This window comes from Euprymna scolopes, chromosome 34, assembly GCF_053919585.1.
Source record: "Euprymna scolopes isolate OS-2025 chromosome 34, ASM5391958v1, whole genome shotgun sequence".
In the NCBI taxonomy this organism is placed as follows: Eukaryota; Metazoa; Mollusca; class Cephalopoda; order Sepiida; family Sepiolidae; genus Euprymna; species Euprymna scolopes.
Window position 1 is genome coordinate 78912740 of NC_136515.1, and position 14294 is coordinate 78927033.

At 36.0% G+C, this 14294-nt stretch overlaps 1 protein-coding gene and 1 pseudogene across 1 annotated transcript in view; both read right to left on the reverse strand.

Moving 5' to 3' along the window:
- The window catches only part of LOC145259303 (bridge-like lipid transfer protein family member 1), a 454810-nt gene that overhangs the window by 21777 nt on the left and 418739 nt on the right, over nucleotides 1-14294 (reverse strand). Inside the window, 2 exon segments of the mRNA XM_080117188.1 lie at nucleotides 2151-2283; nucleotides 8303-8482. Of these exon segments, the coding sequence (XP_079973314.1) occupies nucleotides 2151-2283; nucleotides 8303-8482 (313 nt within the window).
- On the reverse strand, nucleotides 1882-1998 carry LOC145259322 (5S ribosomal RNA; annotated as a pseudogene).

Sequence of the window (14294 nt, forward strand, 5' to 3'; positions counted from 1 at the left end):
TTAAAAAGTCAGAAGAAAAGATTAAAAAGCCAGAAAGAAAAGATTAAAAGTCAGAAAGAAAAAGATTAAAAAGTCAGAAAGAAAAAGATTAAAAAGTCAGAAAGAAAAAGATTAAAAAAAAAAGTCAGAAAAAAATCGAAAGATTATAGAACAAGCTGCGTGTGCGTGTGCGTGGTCCTCCTCTGGTGTTGCATCGTAGATGATGCCACAAAAATAGTGAAGAAATGTGTGAAAATGTGAAGGGCCAACGTTGCCTTCACATTTTCACCAAGTTTCAGAAAAATCTAATAGATGGGGACAAAACTTATGGGGTAAAAGTGTCATTTTTTTGCAATTTTGAGCCATTTGTGACCCTTTGTGAGTTCCTGCGAACGCTGAATCCAATGAAAATGGACAAACGGTGCAGTTTCACGCCTTAAGACATGTATATTTGAATTCAGCACCATGGAAAACCACTATACAGACATACATATCAAGTTTTTGAGTAATATGAAAAGAACTTCCAAAAAGGCACTTTTTTTAGCCCTTAAACTCTCAGATGGATGCGAATCAGAATTATGCCAGGGTCACTTATACTAAATTTAAATTAACAACAATGGCCTCAACATTTTGGCAAGTTTCAGGAAATCTAATGGTTGGATCAAACGCTATAGGGCAAAAAGTGTCATTTTGGCCATTTTGGGGGCATTTTTGATCTCTTTGGGCCTCTGAGGATGCCGAATCCCGGTATAAATGGATATGGTGCAGTTTCAGGCCTTAACACATGTATTATTTGAGTTAATCACCATGAAAATACTACTATATAGTCAGACATATCAAGTTTTTGTTGAGAAATATGAAAAAAAAGCCACAAAGAGGCATTTTTAGTACTAAAAGTCCTTGGAGACACGAACCAGAATTTTGCGAGGGTCACCCATACTGGATTTAGATTAAGAACAATGGACTCCACATTTTAGTCATGTTTCAGAAAAATCTAATGGATGAAGCAAAAATTATGCGGTAAACGTATCATTTTTGGCCATTTTTTTTACCTCTTTTGAGCTTCTGAGGACACAACAGGAATTTTTGCAAAAAAAAAATTTTTTTACTGTGCACATCTATTTAATGAAATACAATTTGTGGCAAAATTTCTAGGAAAAACTAATGGATGGTTATCTGGCAATCGTTCAGACTAACGGACGCCACTGAAAACATAGGTCTCTCTCCAATAAATTGGGGGACCAATAAACGTTTATAAAAGTAAAATAAAAAAAAAAAACTTTTCCAGATAGGTAGAAGAGTAGCTTATCTTGCCTTTGATAACATTTGTTATATATTTGGGTTTTTTTTACCACTTTTTTGTACCTCAGTCTATTGTAAAAGAAAGATAAGTGAAAAATAAAAAGCTCCCATAATGAGTGGAGTACGTTTTGGGGTTTTTCTTTTCCTCCCCCCCCCCGTTTAAAACATAAAACTCACTCACACAAAGAATCCAATATCCCCCTAAATTATTCTTTTGAAAGGAATTAAGATTAGGTCGGATTATCTAAACCAGAAAAGGTTTTAGGAAATCCAGTTCAATTGTAGCATAGGGACTACTGAAAATTCTCATGTAAAAGAAAAAGACCAAAAAGTCAGAAAAAGTCAAAAGAGCGATTGATTGTTATAGAAAGTGAAGTATAGAGAGCACAAGAGTTTGAAGCAGTTGAAACAACAATAAGGCTTCCTCCAGTCTTGACAGACTATGGATACCCACTGTAAGGGTGCCTGCGCGTGAATTTTTTTTTGTGTGGCAGGAGTTGCGCAATCTCCAACCACACCTCTCACGAGTCGACATTGTTGAATATCAGTGGCAAGTGGAGGTTCAGAACGACTGGAAATAATGCCGAGATAAGCGGAAAGCACATATAGCACCTAGAATTTCCAGATGGTCACCCATCTGATACTAGCCAGGCTCCACATTGCTTAACTTTGGTGATCTGATGAGAACCGGTATGTCAATATGATTATACCTTATATTTTGAAACAATAATAGTGTAGAGGTTAGGAAGCAAAAATATTACTACGTAAATGGATCTGTTAGATTTGAACTCGGAACAACCAATCATATCATTTATAATAATTAACGTTGACCATGCACATTGCACTGAAAATAATATATAAGCTCGAACTTACTTCGGTCTTTCTCTTTGATATACGATGAAACCAAATCGTGTAGAAACCAAATCACTTCTGCGTCCATCGCCACAGAAATGTGATCTTCAAACTCTGTTATGAAGCTGCATTCGACAATTGGCTTTTTTTCTGAAATGCAAAAGAAAATACAGAAATTTCAGTTTTATTACAATAGATCTTTTTTTAATTTTATGTTTTTCTTCCGGGTGCTAAACAACCAATGAAAACGTCCCAAAATTATTATAAAAATTGTCGAATTTTGGATTCAATCAGTTCGCTGTTTACTACATCACGGACCGCATTTAATTCTTGGCTGCCATCTTGGTTACTGATCTGAACTACGCCGCCATCTTTGTTCAACGCAATATCTCAGAACTTAAGAGGTTAACTATGCCACGGACGGCATTTGATTCTTGGTCGCCATCTTGGTTACTGATCTGAACTACGCTGCCATCTTTGTTCAACACAATATCTCAGAACTTAAGAGGTTAACTATGCCACAGACCGCATTTGATTCTTGGTCGCCATCTTGGTTACTGATCTGAACTACGCCGCCATCTTTGTTCAACACAATGTCTCAAAACTTAACAGTCAGAAACAAAATCAATTTTCATCAGTGAATATTCTGCAAAGTGATTGCTCCTCACGAATAGGGATGAATCATCATCATCCTATTCAATTTAATATCTTGTTTTTTATATGCTGGCATGTGTTGGATGGCTTTAAGAAATTTACTTCAAAACTAACTTATCTATGTCCAGATCTTTATTTCTTCTTCTTTCTCTTAAGTCTATTTCCATCCCTTCATCCTTTTCCTTGGCCTTCCTCCATGAACTGGACCTGCTATCTCAACTGTTCTACATCTGTTAATCCTAAAAATGTTCAATCCATTCTTTCAATGAATGAAGTCACATTTTCCATCCCTGTACTTCAGATTGAAGCTATAACAAATCGATTTGTTTTGCAATACTGTTTTATTTCTTGTTCAAAGTTTTAGCAGTTTTCTCTAAATGTTTTTTTTTTTGTGTAGAGAAACGGATTCAATTTTGAAAATATTTTTTTTTATTTGAAAAAGAAAATTTATATTTTTTTTTTTAATTAAATTTTTTTTTCTTTAAATTAAATTTTTTTCTTCTTTAAATTAATTTTTTTTTCTTCTTTAAATTAAATTTTTTTTCTTTAAATTGAATTTATTTTTTTCTTTAAATTAAATTAATTTTTTTTTCTTTAAATTAAATTAATTTTTTTTTCTTTAAATTAAATTTTTTTCTTTAAATTAAATTGATTTTTTTTCTTAAAAGTCAAATCTATAACAGCAACACGTCTTTGAATACAAAGAATCATCTCTAAATATAAAGAAACATCTGTAAATACAAAAAATATCTTTAAATACAAAAAAACATCTTTAAATACAAAGAAACATCTTTAAATACAAAGAAACATATCTAAATACAAAGAAACATTTCTGTATAAAATGAAACATTTCTGAACAAAAAGAAACATTTCTGAATTCAAAAAAACATTTCTGAATACAAATAACATCTCCAAATATAAATAAACGTCTATAAATACAAAGAAACATCTTTAAATATAAAGAAACATATCTAAGTACAAAAAACATAACTAAATAAAAAGAAACATATTTGAATAAGAATAAAGAACCCTAAATACAAAGAAACATCTATAATATAAAGAAACAACTCTAAATACAGAGAAATATATCTATATATAAAGAAACATATCTAAATATAAAGGAAATGTCAAACACTAAAAAATCTCAGTTGATTTTATCAAGTATGAGATACATTTCTTAGAGATTAAAACAAACGCGATTGATTTTTGTCCAGCCGGAAATATTATATTGAAGAATTTAATAAGCTTGGAGGAGTGGATTGGCGCGGAAACTCTTTCAACGATTTTTATAGTTAATTGGAAATGGTAATTTGGTTCCAGTTATCAGTTAAATCATTTTTCTCCATTTTTGAGCGAAAAAAAAATTTAATCACGTGTTTATCTTTTCGCATGATGAACTTCATCAAAACAGCAAAAAGAAACAAGAATTACGATCATCTCAACTAAGATAAAAATTTAAAAAAAAAAAATAATGTTTCACAAATTCTGAAATAAAGATAAATAATTTAGACTATTTTTACTTTTTGTTTTTTTCCCCCCCTACCTTTTCACTTTTTCCTCAACTTGGGAATTTTTGTGCTTAACCTGGGAACACAGTGTGGAATGATAAAATTGTCAGCCTAGAAAAGACGACATAATTCCATTTCCGTTTCATGAAAACAAGTTTTCTTTTTTTGTTGCAGACCATCTAATGGTTCGCCAGTTGCGTACAAATCGCAAGAGCAATAGGAGCCTTCTATCATGTTTGAAAATGACACAATGTTCAACGAGTGAGATCGGAGATGTGCCGCTGTACAACTCATGCTCTCTACTGATCCAAGTTATGACAACAGGACCACTGCCAGCACCCTCAAAATGCAACCCTGGATTGCCACACATAACAGGGGCATGCCCAGGGTGATAAAAAAGTTTCCAGACACAGTTATGGCCTTTGGTGTGGTTTCAAGTCAGGACCATATCATGCCACCTCACATCTTCAAAAGTCAATACGAAAGTGTACCTGGATGTGCTGAAGAGTGTGGTGATCCCTTTGTGCAATCATGTAACCGCTGACAGACACCGGGTGTGGCAGCAGGACTCAGCATTGACCCACTAGTTCAGAGATCCAGGCTTGGCTTCAGAAGTGTTGCCTCCACTCCTTCGACCTGAACTCGCTGGACTATTCCATTTGGTCGCATGTCAAGAACATCACAAACATGACCTCCCACAACACCAAAGCTAGCCTGATCGCCACCATCTGCCGAATATTCACCAAGCTCCCTTTGGCACTTGTGGAAAAGGCATGCTCCCAGTTCCAGACCCGTATCGAGGCGGTGATTGAGGTGATTGAATAGATGTCAGCTCTCCTACATAATCAAATTACCTGAATTGATTTTTTCAATAAAAGTTTTAAAATGAAGCTTTAGTGTTGTTTTCTTTTTTTTTAGGATGGCACTTTTACCGTTTCACCCTGTAGAATTTTGAAATCGTATCCCGAGATCATTCATGGATATCGACACAGACCACACAACTATCAATGGCAGCATGTCGAAGAGCACTGATGACCAACTGCTTCCTGACACACTCACTCATGTGGATCAATGTGGAGGATGGGAGTGTTACTTTTAAAGCCCCAAAAACCAAACTTCCCTCCTTTTATGAATAATGCTTGGACTCTTACTTCTCCACCCCGTTGATAAGCTTCTATGTCTGATTTTTACTGCAGACTTAAAATGGAAGACTTACATAAAATCTGTTGCTAAGAAAAATGATTGGATCATTCCATCACTCCAGAAGGTACTTCAGTTCTAACGCAATTCTCTACTTGCATAGGAACCAGATAGATGGAATATTGCTCTCACATTTGAGAAGTACAATACTGATTTCGCAATCTAGTGGAGGATGATTTCTTCTCTTACCGGCAGCTTTTAGCTATTGTATCATTATGCTTTTAGCTTTTGTATTATTATGTTCATGGTAGATGCTCGACTGAGCTCTTATCCCCTCCTAGCTTGTAAAGTATTTACAGCAAGAACTTGCCTAGCTACAATCACAGCAGAAAAGTTTCCTTTTTTTCATCTCTGTACTAAAGATCAAGTGGAACTTGCATGAACAAAGTTTCTTTCCATAGAGCGGTCCATCTGTGGAACAAAATATCACAAAACCTCTTTTTAGCTAATTACAACATGGTTGTCTTCAAGTTTAATGTAAACAAATACTTGTTGAGCCGTCTTCGTGGATAAAACAATCCTTTCAAGAAATCTGCCCAATCCACAGGTTGTTTCCAATCCTGGCATGGTAGACTTTATTATCCAGCTGATATTTTAACTTTTGTCCTCAAGTGGCTTCTGGGCCTTGATAAGCAGTGACTTTTTAGTAAAAAAAAACACAAAAAAACAAAAAAAAACAAAAAACGTGCTTATATAACAGTTTACCACTTTTTTATGCAGTTCTTTGCATTATCTTTGTATTCTGCAAGATATTTCAAGCTGCAGTGGTTGAGCAGTAGAGGGCAGACAAAGCAATATTGAATCATATAATTCTCTTCTCCAAATTCGCAAATGTTCATTTATTTCTTTTTTTAATTTCTTGCAGGGAGCCACTGTATATCAAGGCCTGAAGGCAATTCGAGGATAAGGGTTAATGAGTGTCAGGAGGTCAGTGAGACAAAACTGTAATGATGGGTTAAGAAACGGAGTAGAATTTGATTATTTAAAAGGATGGCTTAACAAGAAATTGTTTACATTGGACTTGAAAACGACCATGTTGTAGTCAGCTGGAAAACAGCAATCCTGTATGGAGTTCCACAGTTCTAGGAAAGAAACTTTGTTCATGGAATTTGTGTTTTATTTTAGGCACAGATAGAGAATAATGGAAATTGTTGACAGTGGTTGTAACTAGACGAGTGTTTGTTGTGAATGTTTGGTAAGAAGGGAGCATACATTGAAACTCCGATCGAGCACTTACCATAAAAATTTTGGGTTGGTTTTGTAACCCCATCGCATCATAACTTTTTATTACCCCATTCTTAGGTGGTTGAACATTTTCCACTGGATACAGGGTGCTTTTAAGCCAAAATGGAGGACCTCAAACAGGGTGATTCCGATATCAGTACGAGAGGCAGGGGCCATAGCCTAACCCTATAGTTCACAGCTGTAGTCTGGTCTCTTTCTGAGATGCTGGGACCGATACGTGACACGTTCATATATAAAAGACAAACACACCCTTGCCTGCGAGCTTATCATTTAAGCTCCTCGGTTGAACATTCCAATGCAACATGAACCAGAACAAATAGTTTGAAAACTTTGCAAGAAAGTAGGCTCCCTTTACCATGCTAGAAAATTACACCTTCTCAACCAGCAACTGACATGACAAATAACATTCTACCAGAGAGCTCATCATTCTAATTCCTCACCTTAGCATTCAAAGGCAACTACATTGAGGACATTGCAAAGGCTGCTGCAAAGAAAGTAAGCTTCCTTTACCGTGCTAAAATATTACACATGAGAGTATCCTATATCTCTACAATGCCACCTTTCGTCCACGCATAGAGTATTGTTGCCGCATCTGAGCTGGTGCATTTATCACTAATCTCTCCCTTTTTAGACAGGGAACAAAAAAGAGTTTAAAATAAAATAGGTCCCACACTATCGGCCAAGCTTCAGCCTCTGTCCCATCACCTCAATAAGTACTTTCATGGAATGTATTTTAAAGAAGTTATAGTACTTGTGCCCCCTTGATGTACATACTCGTTATATAGTCTGTCTCTCTGTAACGATTTATTTATTGCTCACGTATGTATAATCATGTTTGCTGCACTTCTACGAAGATGTGTGCTGCTGAATAATTATATACACTTAAGCTTGTTCCAGCCGTTTGACAATCAAATATAGAGACAGTTTTATAACAAAACTGTTTTTATTTAAGTATTATTTTGCCTGCAGTGGTTGTCAGACATATTGAGCAAGGACGGTGAAAAAGGCGAAGTTGGGATTGACGAACTAATGACATAACATTTCTCTCTCCCTTTGTTCACCAAACCTCTTGCTTTTGACAAATTCTTTCTTTGTTCTATCAGAGGTCAATATATCTGTACAAGTCTGATATGGTATTTTCTTTGTTCTCTCAGGTCCATATATGTGTCAAAGTCAGTCATGGTATTTTCTTTGTTTTCTGTTAACCTGGAATTTGTGTGTATGCACGATCTCCAAGTTTCTTTATTTAATATCATGACTAACCCCACAAGCAGCAAAATCTTACCTCTTCACTGTTGAAGTCCCTAGAAAGCTTTCTATTCTAATAGTTACTTCCCACAAACTGCTAGAGTTTGGAATTCGTTCCCTTTTTTCCTGCTTCCCTGACTGTACTAAGCTGGAGAGGTTTAAATGTAATGTGAACATACATCTCGCTGTTCAACTGTCCACAGTCCCCTGCCAGATACGATCCCAAATAGTAGCACTTTACGCCAATATGCCTTTTTTGAAGTGAATAAAAGAGTAAAAATTAAACAATAAATAAAAGAGGTTTCCGTGCTTACCATCGTCCGTGGTTGGTTCGTGTTCCCCTTGGAAATGTTTTGTCTTGAAGTGCATTTGCATGGTGGGAAAAGCAAAGATAATCTCACGATCGTGATTGTAGTCTTGACTCTTTCGAGATTTCTTGTGCTCCGTAGGACTTTCGGCCTTTTCACGGTGAATTGCAGGAAACGTATCGATATCTGAAACCACAAAACAAATAAAGTGAAATCAGGTAAAAATGTATACAGGCATACGTAGAACAGTAAATTCCTCACTGCCTCCTTCTCACAGAAGAGACATTGCAAAGTCTATTTCTGTTCTATTGTTATTTTCACGGCAGATGCTCGACTGAGCTTCAATCTACACTCCCTCTTTTCAAAACATTTGCAGCAGATACTCGTTTAGCTACAGCAACTGCTAGCAAGTTTTCTTATTATTTAACTGCGTCTAAAACAAAATGTAAATTCTATAAGTAGGGGTAAGGATGTAGGAGGTCAAAAATTAGGTCTATCTTCAAATTCATGAGTGCAATCTCTTTTGGTGTCAGTTAGTGTCCTGAGTAAGATTAAAAAGGAATCTTTGAAAAAAAGTCAATTTTTGGTCGTTAACACCCCCCCCCCCCTAAAAAAAAAAAAACTTGCACAATTTGGGATTTTGGGGTAAAATGAGGAAATATTGCTGATTTCTGTAGATGATCGTTTATGCGCTTGGAATTATTCTTTTTTCTCATATTAAAATTGTGTTCATAGATATTATTTATGGGATATTTAGTTGAAAAATAAAACTTTTGGGGTCATTTTTTTTTTCAGGGGTTTAGGGTATTTTGATTCACATTTGCCTGTAGCATATAGTGAATCCCTATGATTAATCCTCCTCCACGACTCCAATCACCCTCAACATTTAAGCTCACTTTCAACAAATCACAGTATAGTAGATTAGTCAAAGAAACCAACCAATTCACTGAAAATAACTGAGAACACGAGGTAAGAAAAAAGTAACCATTGAAAATCGACAACAATGCGAACATGAAGAAAACTATGAAAATTAATCCAAGTATGGGTAAATTTGTGGGGGAAAAAAAGCTTGCAAACATTTTCTAGCCAACTTAATTTTAAATGTTGTACAAAGTGTTTGCGGCATCTAACTCTTCCTGCACAGCAAGAAACTGTTTCTAATTGTTGATTATTCTTTCAGAAGAATGAACTTTTTCATACCCTTAATAATTTTTGTTTTATTTAAGTTTTTATTTTCTCCCATTGGTTGCTGGTTTGGGGGTCTTTTTTGTTGAGGTCCTTGAACTTCTGCTAGTAAGAGGTGGTGAAAATCAGGTTCATTAGCAATGGCATTCTCTTTAGAAAAGTAATGTGTTTGTAGAAATGTTCGCATACAAGTTTGGGAACTAGAATAGCCATTTTAGCCAACACACGCTAACAACAACAACTGCAGTTTTCATGGAAGGCAGGCAATCACATGATTTTCTGATATCTGGTGGGAACATCATATCTGACATATCTGTTTGGATGGCCACGTCATTCACCGAGACTCTGACAAAACCTGAACGATTAATTGAGAAGTCCTGAATGACGTCACGATGATCAACATCATAGTTGTCATGTAGTGGCATTGGCAGATCATTCTCTGAATCCCTTTCTTGCTCGGCCTTTATCTCCATCAACCATAATTGTTCCTCCACCCACTCGTTGTCTATTTCTACGCTCAAATGACATATTCTCTCATTTCTTTTTTCTAACTACTCAGTCCATCCATATCTTTACCAATGCTGAGAAAACTACTTATCGAAAAATCTCCTTTCAAATGAATAGTGAAGGTGGTCTCCTTCCATTCCATGAGTGCCTGTTCTGACTTGACTATGAGTGGTTGTCCCTTCTTTTTAGACTAGCGGAGATACCCGGCGTTGCCCGGGTGTGTTGAGTAAGGAAGACCCCCCCCCAAAAAAAAAGTAGGCAGCCTGGGGAGAAAGGTGTTTAAAAAAAAAGTGGTAGTAGCCTTTTATATATTAGACTAAGAGGGGTACTCAGCGTTGCTAGAGTGGAGGACATTGGCACAAGGACGAAGTGATGTTAAGAATGGCTTCCACGTGGTTAAAACAAAAAAAGATAGAGAAAGGTGGGTAATTAGTTTTCCATGCTAACCATTAGGTCAAAGAGGATAATGAATTCAACGAGTTGGTAATTAACTTAAGAATCATAGGAGTCGCCATGCAGAAGCAGAAATGAACGTTGCTTTTAAAACTGGCCAGAGGCCAGGTAAGCTTGTCACTTTCTGTCAGTATTTATTTGTTTTCCCACAAAAACAAAATGTGACACAATTTGTTTGAAAATTAAAATTTTTCAGTATAAAAATGTTTCCCCCTCCATTGACCGAGAACTAATCTCATTTTGGTGCAGTGAAAGAGTGGACACCGCAGGCTGTCGAGCTGTTGTTTGCGTTCAAACAGTTTCGTTTCATACGAAAAAGCCCAACAAACACTCGAGAGGACGGCATGATGGGAATTTTGTTTAACTCAATCAAAAAAAAAAAAAAAAAAAAGATAGACAATGTCCGTTTGCGAATCTGAGATATTACAATCTGGAAAGTATAAGAAAACTTCTCCTGGAATCTAACCGACGCGAGAATCCCCAGCCAAAAAGTAGTAAATGCAGTAGAATACCTTCTGACTGTGTCATCTTGCCACTGTTTACCTTGCAGCACTGCAAAAATATAGCTCCAACATAGTATTTTGGCAACCTATCACCAAGTATAAATATTAAGTTGTTTTTTTTTGGGGGGGGGGGGGCTTCTATTATAAAATATACCCCTAGCTTTATTAATGGAACTAAATACTGCTCACATTGATTTTGCAGGGTCTTTCTCGATGTAAACCCCCCTCCCCCCCCCAAAAAAAAATGACTATTTTTCAAAAATTCTTTTCGATTCATGTTATTTTATCCCAAAATGTGTCCAAAATGAGACTACACTCCTGGATTTGCAGATAGGCCTTCATACAGCCGACCGCTACTATCAGCACAGTTTCTCTCTTAAAATTTCCCCGTGTGAGGAACACAAACCTGTGGGGCTGCTTTTCAACTTATTATAGCATAGTTGTTTTCAAATCTAAAGTAAATAAGTTTTGGTTGAGGCGTCCTTTATAAGCGATGACCCTCCATCCACTCGTAAAAATTTAAAAAAAAAAAAAAAAAAACATTTTGGATGGGTAAAGCACTATTCTGAGAAGAAAGAAACTGGAAAAAAAAAAAAAACAACCAAAAAAATATCAGAAGAATTTAGGCTGTGAATCAATAGAATGTTATTTGGTTAATCAGGAATTTGTTGTACGAGTTTATTCCAAACATTTGGAACAAACTTGTTTCTTGCTACTTACTAAACAAGTTCTTTGATGTATTTTTTGGCTGGTTGCACCCTCAACATTGAATGAAACGTGTGTAATTAGTATTTTTAACAATTTTTATTCAATTACTGATGCATAAAAATGATATGGAATGGAATGTAATGTAGCTGCAAGTAATTAATAGTCTTTCGTTTTAAGACCCAGGCCTGTAGCCCCACCCCTCGACTGCTTTGTCCGAGGTACAGGTGTGTGTGTGTGTGTGTGTAGGAAAGGAAATTCTAATGATGAGTGACGGGTCTGTAGTCTTTACTTGCCTCCCTAGAACGGTAGAATTATGCAAAAAGTCGGTTTTTAATGCAAAGAAAATCCAACTTCACAAAAAGGATCACTTTTGTCTTGAAGAAAAAAAATAAAAATTGCCTCATTTTAAAAGGATTTCTCCTTCACTGATCGAGAATAGAAAAAAAAAAATTAACTGTAGTATCCAGAACAGATACTACATTTTGCTCCTAGTCTAATGGCAAGGGAATGTAAGGTGAGAATTTACATGTGAAACTCCAGCTCCTTTAGAATTTTTGTATTGCAAAAAGGACTAAACCGCATACAAATACGAGGATGTGACACTAAAACAACGATCGACCAATCAGACGACACTTCCTGAAACACGATAAACAATCTGCCAAAGAATATGCTGAGAAATAATCAATGAGAGTTCAATAGTAGGAAATCAATAATTGATTCTTCTATCAAAAGTGACAGGGGGAAGAAAGGAAAACAATAAGAAAAAAAAAACAAAAACAAGAAAAAAAACCTGCATTCACAAAAGTCGTGAAAGTCAAGATATTACTGTTTTACCTTATCTGATTATTTCTAGTCCGATAAGACGGGCAGGGCGGGGCGGGGCGGGGCGGGATGGGGTGGGGCTTTTCACATTAAACAAACCAAAAATGGTTACTATGACATAAAAAAAGAGAAAACAAGTTGATTCATTAATCATTTTTTTTTGTTTTTTGTTTTTACAAGGGAGTCATCACTTATCAAGACCTGAACTACTCGAGGATAAGGCTTGGGTTAATGAATGTAAGGTGGTAGTTAATATATCGTTAATGGTGTAGATTAGGTAGAATTTGGATTATTTATGGGGATGGCTCAACTAGAACTTGTTTACATTGGACTTGAAGGCAACCATATTGTAATCGGCCAGGGGCAGTTCTGGAAAAAAGCTTTCTTAATGGAATCTGTGTTTAGATTTAAGCACAGATAGAGAGTAGGGGAAATTGTTGATAGTGATTGTAGTTAGTAGAGTGTTTTTTTTTGTGTAAAATAACATTAAAATAGGTATTTTACTAGAGCATTAAATAAGCCTCACCCCACCCCAACCCAAAACAGTTAAATTGCTGTAAAATAATCAAAGCAAAGAGTTTTTATTTACTTAGCTCCCCACAGGGGCAAAGTTCAACACAAGCTTGTTCATTTTATGTGTGAAATATCCAACTCCACAAAAAGGGAGCATTCTGGAGGAGACAAAAACAAAAATTACTCCAGTCAGAAAGGCCCCTTCTCCTGTGACTGAGGACCAAATGAATGGTATACGATTATTCTCGTTTGAAAGATTTTAAAAGTCAGATACACCCTAAGATGGAGTATTATTACAATATGTGGGGAAATGCCACATAGAGTTGTCTTTCTTGATTTGACGGAGTACAAAATAGACTTTGCGATCTCGAGGAGGATGATCCCTTCTATACAGATATCATATGTATGGGTAGACGCTTTTCGAACTGATATGCTATTACATAGGGCATACACATGCAAACAAAAGTGATTCAATTATGCACTGGTTATCTGCCCTTGGCATGAATTCCAATTTGGCCGACAGTTGGTTCTAATTCTTGTTCTGTTAGCTACATATCTCTTTCTCTTTCTCCTCTGACTGTCTATGTGAACACACTCAATTTTTCCACACGCCTCAACAGACGTGTTATCCTTTTAAAGGTAAGGATAAATACACATGTATACCTTAATGAACTCTCACATACACCCACACCCGCATACACAATGGACATTCAATGAATACTATAATGAATTCTTATGACTACATACAAACATCAAATATACATACACACCAATAAACAATACGCGCAATGAACACTTTCAACTTCATACATGATCGTTCATAGACATATACAGACACACGCAGTCCTGGTTATGACCTTAAACTATATCCAGTGGTGAGGCCCCAGCTTGCAGGCTTTGGGGAGTGTGGAACCACTCTTTAATTGACATTGCTCCCAGGTCCACTCTGACCCGGAGTGGTAGTACCTGTTAGGGTCCCAACTATGGGTTAAATAGAAAACGACTTGAAAACAACAAATATATTCTATTAAGAAATTTTTTTCTTCAAAATCTTTGGATTCGGCATTAAAAACCTGAAAAGGGTTGATATGCCGTAAAACAAAAACAACCAAACCAAACCTTGTTTTGATTCTCAGGTATATATCCATTGATATCTTCTATGTTTTTATGTAGAGTGATGTGGTTCTCGGTGGATTAATTGTGTCTAACTGTGCCGGATATTAAAATCGTTCCTCAAAATAACTAGATTCGGCATTAAATAACCTGAAAAGGGTTGATATGCCGTAAAACAAAAACAACCAACCAAC